Consider the following 13212-nt stretch of genomic DNA (forward strand, 5'->3'; position numbering starts at 1 on the left):
CTACTATTATTGTTGTAATTGTTGAATAATAACATCTTGTACTCTGCAGAAGCAGACACTTAATTAATCTCACTGGATTTCTCTGCATTATCACCATGATTTTTTTTTTTTTTGCAGTACGCGGGCCTCTCACTGTTGTGGCCCGTCCCGTTGCGGAGCACAGGCTCCGGACGCGCAGGCTCAGCGGCCATGGCTCATGGGCCCAGCTGCTCTGCGGCATGTGGGATCCTCCCAGACCGGGGCACGAACCCGTGTCCCCTGCATCAGCAGGCGGAGTCTCAACCACTGTGCCACCAGGGAAGCCCACCATGATTTTTGACTTCCACCATCCCCACCCAAAGCTGAGTTAAGCCGAGGTGGAACGTACCTACTTCTCTGGTTTACTCTTTCAAAAAGGAAAACCTTAAAACCGGAGCCCAGGGTGCCCTGCTTTGAGCTTCAGGGGGGTTTTGATGCCTGGGCCAGGGGCTGCTTACTGATAGTGTCCCAGTGCTGCCACCATGCCCAGCCAATTGCACATTTTCATGGCCCTTTGTTATCAATTATGAGCAATGAAGGTTGAGATCCATTCCCCCAAATAAGCAGTATCTCCTGGGGGTTTGGGGGAAATGGGCTGAATGGGGCCTCTTCTCTTGGGGTGATGACTTGGGACAGGGGAACACAAGAGAAGGAACATCGTAAACCCCTTTTACTGTTTGCCAGCCTTAGTTCCAGGTGCTTGGCATTCATTGTCTATTTTATCCTCCTGGCAATTCTGTAGGGACATGGCCTCCTCATTTCGTGGCCACAGCTGAGGTTCCCACATGTTAAGACAACATTTTGGTTAGTCATGGAGCCAGGATTTGAACCAAAAGGTATTTAACTCCCAACCCATGTGTCTTCCTCTCCAATATGTTGCCTTCCAACTTGGGTTCCGATTCCAGCTCTGCTCCTATAAATAGAATCTAAGCTTCTCAGATAAAGACCTGTGCCCCTACTTCTCTCTTTGTCCACCGCCACCTCTAGTTTAGTGCTTAGTGCAGAAATGCTCATTGTGTTAGGTTAATGCTGGTATAAAAACTTCCCTCTGGTAACTGAGTGGCTTTGCACTGGGACAGAGCTGAATTCCTCAAGTGAGTAATCTCTTTTTAAAATACCCATACGTTTTTCAGTGTTTACGAGACTTGACAGGACCTAACTTGGAACTGACTGAAGCACTCCTGCCAGCATTCAGTCAGCTCCCTGAGGTGGCGCTTCATCCTGGACCCAGCACGGACAACCCAAGGAGCTGCGGAAGGGCAGCTGCTTCTTCCAGTGCCCCTAGAATGCCCTGCACTGGCAGAAAAGAAGCTGTCTGTCCACGAGGGGAGCTGGGGGAGGAGCAGTTTCCTAGCTGAGAGTGGGTCTGCAGCCCACCTGTCTGTCCATCCATCTGCCTGTCTGTCCAAGGGCTGGTCATCCCCGGCGCAGGTCACAACCCAGAGACTGAAATGCAGTGCCATGAAGAAGGGACGCAGGGCTAGCGCTCTCCCCGCCTGCTGCCCCAGGTCCCCCAAGATTGTCGTCTCCTCAGTCTCAGACCCAGTGCCCAACATTAAATAAAAGTGCCTTTACAGGATGTATTTCCATAGACATTGTAGAAAGCCCATAAAAAATCCTGGATATGAAGAAATGAGGCATAAAACCCAGACTCTTTGGAAGTCAAGCTGAAAATTGTGGTAGCAGGTCTCCATATCCATTTATTAAGTGGGAGCACAGCTTAACAGTTGCACCTACATGGATTCTGAGAACCACTTAGATCCTGTACTCTTGTGTTTTAGAAACATTAAGTGCTGTAGACTTGGGACAAGATCCAAGGTTGGCGTCCGTCTGGAGGGAGAAGAGTGAGTGGAGTGCGAGGCTGACCTGAGGAAACTTTCATTAAGTCTGGCTGAGGGCGCAGGACGTGGGTCACAACCTCTTTCTCCTTTAAATGTGCACGTTTTCACCGAAACGGAGCCCCAGAGTGAGATCCCGCACACCCGCGAAGGCACATTCCGAGTGCCGAGTATGCCCCTTCCCTTCACTGTTGTTTTCATTTTTCTCTCATGAACCTTGCTACCCTGGCTTCAGCACAGAGGCTGTAAAGGAAGATGGAGAGCCGAGTTACCTCAGAATGATCACTATCGTTAACATTCACGGGTGGTTCACTTATCATTCCTGACTGCACAGACATGGCAGCCGCTCGGAAGCGTCCGCAGGTGTAGCATGGTGATACATATTACATTGTGCCACAATGGATTTATGTATTCTGTAACAAAAGAAAAGTGTAATGAAAAAATACAGAAGGTAATCCTTTATTCCTCCACCACACAGTTTATCAGTAATGCCTGTGGATGATAAGTGCCAGGGATTTCCTCCACATGCTTTAACCTTGTCACCCAGGTATGTTTGGGTAAAATGACAGAAAAATACAGACTAGGGATTTTCCTCTGTTCAAAAATCTTTTCAAAGGACACTTTTAATTATGGAAGTTAGTCCAAACACAAGGCTTCCTTTTGAGCTTTTAGTCTGCCTTCGCTGAAAAGATAAATGTATTGGTTGGAAATAACGCTATCAGCCAGCAGCAGATTAGGAGAGAATGTAAGCAATTTACAAGCAGACTCAAATCTAAAATAGTTCAGGTGGAACCTGGACAGATGGAAGTTTGGGAGATCTAGCCCAATACTAGCTTGCGAGTACCCAAGAACTGGTGTTCCTTTTAGGTCCTACTCATCCATCGCCCAGCATATTGTCACAGATGGAGCGCATACTGACTTCCGAGGAGAAAGCAGGGGAAGGCAAGTCTGTACGCGAATGATTGGCATTTGTTCCAAACACACACTGGCCTAGTGCCAGAGCAAATACCCGCAAGTTTATAAATGCACAAGGCACTTTACATTTCAGAACTCTTGCCAGAGCATCACTTACTACCTCGCTCCCTAAATATAGTTTTAAAAAAAAGAGCTATTTCTTATTTTGCTTTGATCAGTAAAATAAACTTTTAAAGATTGTTCTGGGATGGGGTCCAGCTTCTGAGGTAAAGAACGGCCGGGGCTCAGGCATGATTCAGTAACAGAGTGTTCAGTAAAATTAGCTTGACAGTTCTCAGGCCTGCTGTTCGAGAGCAAAACTTGACCAAGTTAAAATGGATGATCGTGCTGGCTAGACCAGCATCGGCTTTTGCCTTTTAACAAATGGAATGTCAAGGATTAAACAGCAAGCCGTATGGAGAGGAGGGGGTGTGGAGATGTCTTTGTATTAGAGAAGCAAATTGGGCCCTTGGTTTTGAGATCAGCCCCCAGCCCCCTTGGAAAGCCAGCCACCTGGTTGGGTCCAAACTAGGTTTAAGACCCCTTCCCAGCCTGTCCTACCATTGGGAAGCTTTTCCATGGCTTAGCTTGGGGCTTGGCTTTTCTTTCAGTTTTCTTGTCAGTATGAAGTTCTGCCGTGTTTTTTGGCTGTGTTCCGCTTTGAGATTCTTATGGGGAAATGGGAATGCAACCAAACTCCTTGTGGCAATTCCCATGTTCCATAGTTGGAAACTTGGGTCCCATTTGTTACATGAGCTGCTTGGAATTGGCCTGTTTTGTTTCAGTGCCCAAGCATAGTGAGTAGTATTTGTGATACCTCCTATTGCAGTTAACGGTCGTAGTGAAGTTATTCCTCACCCAGGGATGGGCTTCTTTTTTAAGGCTACTTGTTCCTTACCAGTTTTTTCTTATCTAGATGACCCCCCCCACCCCAAGTGTGATTGGCTAGAAGCTTATAAGTAGTGTTACTATTTTGTCGTAATTATTTACGCTTCAGCTAATATTTTGCTTGACCTTCTAAGACTAAGTAGATTAAAACATTACTACTGAAGTGTACACAGACTGTGTATTTTTTTTAATGCTTGTTTATTAATTTATTTATTTGCTTGCCAGTTAGGGAGAGTCTTTGTTTTCCTTATTCTAAATTGCTTTGGGCTATCATATCCACCCCCCATTTTCCCTCCAGGGCTCCATGAGCTTTAATATAATGGTAGTATCTGCCTGCAGTGACATCTACTGACACAAGCCAAGTTTATCGTTTGTTAGTCCTTGCTGCAGGATTTCGCTTGAGAACCAACACTAGGAAGCCATGGTACTAGTGACCCACACAGACCAATTGGATTCAATTTAAGATAAATAGAAACATCTTCCCTAATTCTGCCCTCTCTTTCACTTGGAACCGTTCATATTAGAATGCTTTTCTCGAGCCTGCGCTCGCTCTCTCTCTCTCTCTCTCTCTCTCTCTCTCTCTCTCTCTCTCTCTTTCGTGTTAGAAGTTTGTTTATTTAACCCTTTTTAAAATAATTGACACTTGATTGTACACTTACTCAAACTGAAACTCAGTATTAACATCCCTTTGGTTGAATATTGGTCTTGATTTAATGTTTGTCTTTTCCTACAGAAATGCTGCTCATGGATTCTCCCTTATTCAGGTGGACAACACAAAGGTCACCATGAAAGAAATCTTGCTAAAGGCAGTGAAGCGAAGAAAAGGATCCCAGAAAATTTCAGGTGGGACAGTTAAATCATACTCTGGCAACAGAAGCTTAACCCTTAGTTAAAAGTGCTGGGTGTGGGTGTTGGTGTGGGTGTGGGTATGGGTGGGTGTTTGATGGCTGGCTGGATTGGTTCAGATGTCATTGCTGGGTTCAATAGCAAGTGTACAGCAGAAGAGTGATTTTAAGCTGCCCCTGGGCCCAAGGAAGGGATTGGGTCAGACATATGTGAGAAGAATGTGTCCATGTCACTTATGGAAGCTTCATCATTAATTTGCAGTAGATTAAGGCAAAGCTACTTGAGCTAACTATTAGTTGGCGTAAAGCTGTCTGGAAAACTGATTTAACCCTAAATTTGAAGCACTGCTTTTAATTTCATGTTTTCATGTAGTTTTCCATGGGGGAAATTTCTGGTTGCTAGTGTTTGGGGTATAGAATAAAAGAAAACATTTTTTCATTTTTAGCAAAATGAGGGCAACTGTAAAAAAAAATTTTTTTTAAGATAAATCACTTGACACAAGTAGCTGTTAATCGCTAATTCCTCAATTTATACAGAAAATAAGCTTGTGGTATTAGCTGTAATATTTAAAGGATATGAGAAAAGAAAATATTCCCAATATTGAGAAATAATTATCTTGAGAAATAGCTCAAAGATATATCACACCGTAGACAACTTTAGTATAAATCAACCTATCTATGACATGTCAGCTATCTTAGCTTTGTAAGCAAATGAGACTTCTTAAACACCTTTGATTTTATGTTTCGGAAAGGGAAGAAAAGCATGGCTCGGGTTGAGGAAAATAGTTCTGTGTTCCTTTTAAGGGAAGGAATATAATCTGTTCCAGATTTAATTAGCTATCTTCAGATGAAAGCTGAAGTTTTAATAAAAGTTAGAAGAGATAACACAGTGAAGGACACGGTTGAGCTGTCTCAAGGCCATATTCCAAGGGAACGATAAGAGCTGTAAAAAATGGCAGAGGAGAGCAATTGAATGGAGCAATGAAAATCTGATTCTCATAAAAAAGAGAGAGAGAGAGAGATGCTGGTAGGGGCGGTTGTAGATGAGACCTGCTAGCGTCTGCAAGCAATTTGGATGCTTGCCAGGAGTCATTGTTCACCCTCGGCTGTGGCGGCTCCGTCCAGATGTGCCAACTGCACGTTTCGGCTTTTGCCAGCTGACTGCACCGTTTGATAACCAGCTCTCTGGATGCCCATCACTGGCCGCAGAGATAGAATTAAATGATGATGATCTTCCCACAAGTTGGGAGAGGAAACAATGCATATAAATCTTGATTTCATCTCAGCATGAGAAGTCTTTATCCATCATCACTCATAATGAACAAGTCGTTAGCTGGGATGAATGGTGTTCTGGTTTTTCCAAACACCTCTTTTGTTCATTTTTTGGGTGACTTTTATCCATTGCATGGGGGTCAAACCTCTTTGCATTTAAGGGATGATTGAAGAGGCATAGCCTCTACTTTCCCAGGGGAAAGTAGAAATTTAGGGTTCTAGGTGCCAATCTAATAGCATTTAAACAGTTTCAGATATTTAAAGGTGTTAAATAAGCATTCTTCTACCTTTAGGATCCTGGTTTTTTCGTCTTGTTTTTGTCCCTAAATTTTTTATATAATAGTGTATTTTATGACATATTTATTATATTCTGAGATAGCTTTATTCTGAATTGCCCAAGAGGAGGTAGGACTTTTTTAACCTTCTTAATAGGAATTCTGCTGTCGCACATTTTTTAGATCATGAAAGCTCTGTGAACTCACTGGGATACAGCTGAACCAGTGTCTTTCCCTCCGTCTCCAGCCATCCCTGTCCAATTGCCTACCTATTTATCTGTGTCCATCTCCAGCAACCACGTTTATCATACACACATTTATTTATGTTCACCTTTGTGTACACATCCCTGCCATTTCCATCAGAGTCTTTGCCATATCATTGGCAAAGAGTTAGGACTCGTTGTCTGAAAAACAGTCATCTGCATTATTTATTCCTTTTCATACTAGAGAAGTCAATTGAGATTGATGCATTTACATAAATTACTGTCCATTTTCTTGATCCAAAAAGCTTTTTAAAATAAGAAGCTCTTTCTATTGCTTTGTTAAGTCTGGTCTCATGAAATAGAGGGATTATCTCCAGTTTGGAAAAGATGTTTATTTAAGGTTAACTTGGTAAAGGCAGGGTATATATTGTGTTTTGGAACTTTGTATTGTGGAATGGACTTGTTTTGGAGGGTGATTAATGAAGGGGAAAATCATTCTTTCTGTCATAGAAAGAAACACAAGTACATTTACTCAAAAAAAAAAAAAAAAGTCTGTTACTGCTCACAGTTGGCTGTGAAATACTTATTACTTACCCATTATGACACATGAACTTAGTCATGAACTTGGTGTCAGGAGATGCCAGGTTAGAGACACTCATCCTGCACTTCCTAAGCCTCTACCACAGTGACCCGCTCAGTCTTTGCAAGAAGGTGCCCGCCATGCCCCGCTGTCTGGCTTAGCCCTCTCTTCAAACAGCTTTCACCTGATTGAGTGCAGAACAGCACTTGTCTCTTTGCTACTATTATTTAATTTAAGTGAGAAGGGAGAAATAGCACTTGAGATTAGATAGCATGTGCCATGTGGGGTCAAGAGTTCTCACACTGCTTGTGCCTTAGAGGTTAGTCGTATTAGACCAGGATTTCAGAACTCCTTTCATAGGCTGACAGTGACTCTAGCTGCTTACTCAACAAACCTTTAACATCTCTCATCTTTTTTTTCCCGAATGACCATACAACTCTCTGTTTAATAATAATAAATTGAGAACTTAAACTATTTCATTATTAAATCAAGCTGTGGGCTTAATGACTGGCCTAGGGTTTAAATACTCTGTTGCCCTTCCCCCTGGCATTCCCTCACCAATTGTCATTTGTAGAAAATCAGAAGGTGATAGATATTTGAGCAAAAGAATTCTTCTTTGTTTAGGTAAATAGCTTTGTCAATGGAAACCTCTAGGGTTTTAAAATATTGTTGCTTTTTATGGATAGAATATCATTACAGATACTTGCAACTGATCTAAAATTTTGACTTGCATTATTTGTAATTATTTCATCAAGTCATAACTATTTATGAACACTGCAGGGTTTTTTCTATTAATATTCATGTACTGAACTTACAGTAATCTTTTCATAGTGTGTCCCAGTCAGTTCTCTGCTAAGGCCTTTTTTTTTTTTTTTTTTTGCGGTACGCGGGCCTCTCACCGTTGTGGCTTCTCCCGTTGCGGAGCATAGGCTCCGGACACGCAGGCTCAGTGGCCATGGCTCACGGGCCCAGCTGCTCCGCGGCATGTGGGATCTTCCCGGACCGGGGCACGAACCCGTGTCCCCTGCATCGACAGGCAGACTCTCAACCACTGTGCCACCAGGAAAGCCCAAGTCCTATTTTTTTAAGCCCATTTTTAAATGTCTCTTTTAAAAGTCTCTCTCTAGCTTTTCATTTTATTACTGACCTACTTGACATTTGGAATCTACTTGCATTGGCAGAAAGTCCCCATGATTTAAGAAAATTGTAAATGGAGAATCCAGTTTTAGAAGAATTAGCTGAAACTTCTTTACTAATTTTAACAGTTGGGTGGGTATGTTTTTAACATAATGACGAGTAGCCTGTCAGGTCCCTTGATTTAACCAGCAAAATACACTAACCTGTTGTTTAGTGAGTAAAGGCCTTAGTTTGTCAAGTTCTCCTTTTATCAAGTTCATCCTCACAATCAGTGATGACCTTCTGAGCTTCTTAGTATTTTGATGTTGTTTAAAATGTTATTACACACCAACCTTTACCAGCCTCCTGAAGCATGATGTTGGGTATGACAGAGGCACTTGAGAAATGGAGGTAGACCTAAATTCAGTTGTAACGCTGATGCAGAAATAGAGGTATCTCTGGGTCTACAAAAGAGAGAAGGCTTCGAAGTAGGATTTTCTAAGCAGAATAGTGATCTGTATGGCTCTATTTCAATATTTGTTGTTATTATAAAATGGAGGAGTTTTTCATTATCATCTGCTGAGAGATTGAACCAGAAGCATATCAACTTTTTCTCACCCCTGTCCATTCTTGCCTTTTGATGTGAAGGACAAATTTGTATTAGTCTGAAGATCCTTTTTGAAAAGTTCTTACAATATTAATAAGACTTACGACATTAATTCCTACTTTTCCCGTACAAAATTTCACCTAGAATTTGAAAGATAAATGTTAGCTTTGTCAAGTGAACTCCCTCTTAACATCTCTGTTTGGAGTTACAGACCACATTATTGATAGCTAATTTACTGTGTTTTCACTAGACCCCTAGAATGTCACCAAGGAGATAGTCTAGTCTAGGACTTCTCAAACACTATTCCCTAAAGTACTGCTAGGAGCAGAGAGGGGAGTGAACATCCACCACAGGGTATGTGAGGTTCTGATCTGAGGGACGGCTAATGATGACAGCATTGGATGCTCAAGTTATATCTTAAAAATTCATGTAAGGTGTAAATATTGATCTATAATGTATTTGTAGCTGTGTGTACACTCACTCATGCTCTCATGGGTCAGACCTATGCTGGGTGCAGGGAGACTGTTGTGAAGCAGATCTACAGGACCCTTGCTGAAGAGGAGCTTACATTCTAAAGTGAGAGTAAACATGAGGGGCTGAGAGAGAGAAGATGAGATGCAGGGGAGCTCACTGCTTTCTATGGATGGTCAGGGAACACCTCCCAGAGAAATTGACATTGAAATTGTGACCTTCACATTTAAGCTGTGAAGAGTTGGAGAGGGGCAGTGTCTTTCAAAGCCTTGGCTGTTAAAGTCTTACTATTTTAATATAAAAAGAACATTTCAGATTACTTTGAAGTTAATTTACTTAACTTTCTCCCCCCATCACCACCCCCCACCAAAAATGTAGTAAAAATGACCCTTGAATTCTTTCCTGTGCTAACTCTACACATCTTCTTATCCATTAGCAAGTCCTCTTATTTTTACCTCCAGAATATGTCCTGAATTCAGTCTTTTCCATCTCCATTGGATGGATCCAGATCACCAAGACGTCACCTCGACTGTTGAAATTCACCCTGGCTGCTTTTCCTGCCTCTGCTCTTGGCCCCTCCAGTCTCTTGCCTACAGAGCAGCAGACAAAGAGGTTTTTTAAAATATAAATCGAATTATATCTGGTCCAGACCCTTCAATGACTTCCAGTTGCATTCAGAATAAAATCTAAACTTCTAACCGCTGTGAAATACACCGAGGCCCAAAGAGGGAGTAGGACATACAGAGAATATGAACACAAAGAAAAGAATTGAAAAGAAGTACAGAGTTGATGGCTGCAGTATGACAGGAATACAGACCAGGCCCAGAGCCCAGGAAGCCAGGGTGGGGATTCGGAGCCTATACCCAAAAGAGACCTGCTCGAATGAACCAGCAGCATCAGGGTCTCTGACTCACTCCCTGCAACCTCGCACGAGAGGCCTTACTTTCACGCCAAATAGACCTAGACAGTTATATACAAATTATTACTTATTAACAATGTTTTAAGGGGATTTATGTGTCAGGGAGAAATTGGTCTTTCCCCAAGATCTATTCCAATGGGGTAAGGGCTGATTTATTGTGTGCCTTTGTGTACTTACAGATAGCATCTCATTTAATCTGCATAACACCCCTAGAAAGGAGATTTTATTGTGCCTGTTTTATAGATGAGACTTTAGAAATGTTAAAAAGTAGGGGCAAATGTGCACCTTAGAATTAAGGAACTGTGATAACTATACATGTGATCATACACTTTCTTTCCTCTCTCAGCCTCCCTTTCCTCAGTTCTAGGAGAAGTTAAAGTTACCCAAGTTTCCCCAGTAAGTAAATGACATAATCTTAAATTGGAGCCCAGGCTTTTTTGACCTCAAAGCCATACTCTTTTTATTGTACCGTGTTGCTTATTAGAACCCTAATGGGAGAACAAATTTAAAATTCTGTAAACAGAAATGTTCATTGATTCTAAGATCTAAATGCATCAGGGAAGTGCAGCATTTAAAGGAACCCTGTGGTGAATCTGGATATAAAGCCAGGAATTCTTTTTGTAATTGCACAGTTTGTCTGTATTGGTGTCAGTTTTAATGTTTTATGTCTAGGTTTCTTAAAGCAACATACACCTGTCCTGAGCTGCCCTATGGAAAAGAGAAGCCCATATGTTTTAGATGCAGTAGCATTTTTAACACTCTTCTAACCTGAAATACTCTCCAAAGGCTAAAGTTAGCTAAAGAATCTTCCGGCTGTAAAACTAAACAGAGTCCTGCTTCTTGTGTAATTGTAGAGACAGAAAATCCAGTAACCTTTCTTCTGTGAAAGTAGTTTGCCAGCCAGAGACACAGACATTTGCTTTCCTTATACTGTATCCTCTTTTAAAAAATGAGGAAGGAAAGGTAAATAGGACTGTTTAAATGTTCTTTGGCAAAAAGGCAGGAATTTCTGCAGAAAACTGCTCCTCCTCATGAAAGAATAAATAGTCGTGCAGATGCCACTCACACGTGGGGGTTGGATAAGAAGTAAAGACCTGATACTTGGTATCCAGTGACGCAGTAGGACAATGATACAGTAAATGAGCACTGCTAAGATGTTTACAAGTCAGAAGTGACCCAGGCTGGAATCTCCCAGTTACATATTCGTCCTGCCTCCTCGCTCTGCCTCTTTATCTTGTTGTTTCATCTCAACCGAGCCTCCCCCTGGCTGGAGTGATCTGAGGCTCCTGATGGATCTTCTTGAGTATAAAGCAGAGCATGTTAAAGATGGCATTGCAGTCAACTATTTTATCCAGAAAGCTTGGGAGTTGAGAGAATTTATTTCAAGCAAAAATCTTTTAGAATTACTTCAGAGACCCAGTTATTTTAAAAGGGTATTATGAGCTCCTGCAACTGCCACATGAGAAAACCTTGAAATGTGTCATTGGCCAGAGCTACATTTGACCGGCATTTACTCTTCCTGCTAGTTGCTAATCTTTCAGAAGTTCCTTTTCCATCACAAAATCTATTCATTCACTCCATCTGGGGCAGTCACCAGCATGGATTAGATTAAAGAAAAAGAATGAAAGGAAGAGAAAAGACATAGACTCCCAAGAGGCTCTGTGCTGGTACAGGGGGCACACACATTTTGGAGTCAGAGGACCTTTCCTGGGGTCCACTAGGGACTAATTCTAGAACACCACTAATTTAATAATAACTCTTCAGGAAAAAAGAAAGAAAGAATACTAAATGTATATATTGATTGTAAACTGTATCCTGCTTTTAGAAATATTTTAAAATGTATTTTAGAATAAGAAAACTGAATGTGTAGTCGTGTACTTGCCTCTGAGCCTTATTACTTGCCTGAGCTGTAACATGGGAGAGGTTGAGAAGATGAATCAAGGGCACCATACAGAAAGCTGTGTGTGCTCGAAAGCTCTGGGTTCTGAGATACCCTGTTTATTAGTTCAGCAGTCATCATCCAATGCTGCCTGCTCCGTGCCAGCCACCATACTAGAAATCAGGTGGAAAACCTGATGAGAAAACAGACTCAGAGGCACTAAAATATGCTACACGAGCTACTAAAGCAACACAGATAAGAGACTACTTAAAACTACTGGATGAGGCAGCGGGCTGAGAAAAGATGCTTTGGAGTAAGTAATTTCTTTGACAGCTTTTTTGAAGATTAATTAGAACTTTGCCAGATGGGTAAGTGAGAAAAACATTCCAGGCAGAGGTGTTTTGAGGTATAGCCACAAAACATAGATGTTCCAAATTACTAGAGCAGGGATGGAGCAGAGGATAAGCTGCAGAAGCTAGGCAGGGACAGAACTGATCAGGCCAGGCCTGATAGTGTACTCAGAAATAGAACTACACTGATTTATTGGGGGTGGGGCAGTTATGCAGCAGGCACTACATAGGCACTAGGGATTTTGTAGAAGCCAAGAAATGGTCCTTACCCTTGAGTCGCTTACTGTTTAGCTGGGGAGACAAACGAACAGCCATTCACAATACCATGAAAGTGCTGAGTGGAAACAAATATAGGGCCTGGGTGCACATTGTAGGAGGAAAGCCCTAGTCCAGTTTTAGGGAGTCAGGGAGGACTATCCTAAGCAAATGCTCCAGCTGAGACCCAAAGGTGAGTAAAAACTGGCCAGGTGAAGAGGGGTGAGAAAGAGCATTTAGGCGGAAGGAACAAAGTGAGAGCTTAGTGCCTTCTGGAAACCGCAAGTGGCTCAGTCTAATAAAGCAGTAGAGTAGGAGGAGATGGCAGGGTGGGGAATGATGAGGCTCGAGTGGTCCTTTGGGACCAGATCATATTTGTTAACTATGCTGAATTTGAACTTTGCTCTGATGGCAGAGGGGAACCACTGCAAGGAGAGCAATATAGTCAGAATTTCTTTTAGAAAACGTGCTATCTTATAAAAATGGATTAGAGAACGCAAAACAAGAGGCAGAGACACCAGTGAGGAGGCTCTTGAGGACTCTATCCAACGGGTGATGAGCATGGAGGCAGTGGGTGGTGCTCAGCTCAGCAAGCAGAGGGGTGGACACCAGGGTGAAGTCGAATTTCTTTTATTCGAGCTGAATGCACAGTTTGGGGGAGAATTGAAAAAGCTTGGAGCTGCCACCAGGTCTCCTGGGGTTAATATTAAAACAAGGTGGTGAAAAACAACAACAACAAGGT

At 42.2% G+C, this 13212-nt stretch overlaps 1 protein-coding gene across 4 annotated transcripts in view; it reads left to right on the top strand.

The window, feature by feature from the left end:
- Positions 1–13212, top strand: part of MAPKAP1 (MAPK associated protein 1) — a 231594-nt gene that overhangs the window by 133002 nt on the left and 85380 nt on the right. For all 4 annotated transcript variants that reach the window (XM_082842752.1, XM_082842754.1, XM_082842753.1 and 1 more), the window contains one exon: positions 4432–4541. In XM_082842752.1, the coding sequence (XP_082698878.1) occupies positions 4432–4541 (110 nt within the window). The remainder of the gene's footprint in view (positions 1–4431; positions 4542–13212) is intronic.

Source organism: Leucopleurus acutus (genome assembly GCF_964270905.1).
Source record: "Leucopleurus acutus genome assembly, chromosome: 7".
NCBI lineage: Eukaryota > Metazoa > Chordata > Mammalia > Artiodactyla > Delphinidae > Leucopleurus > Leucopleurus acutus.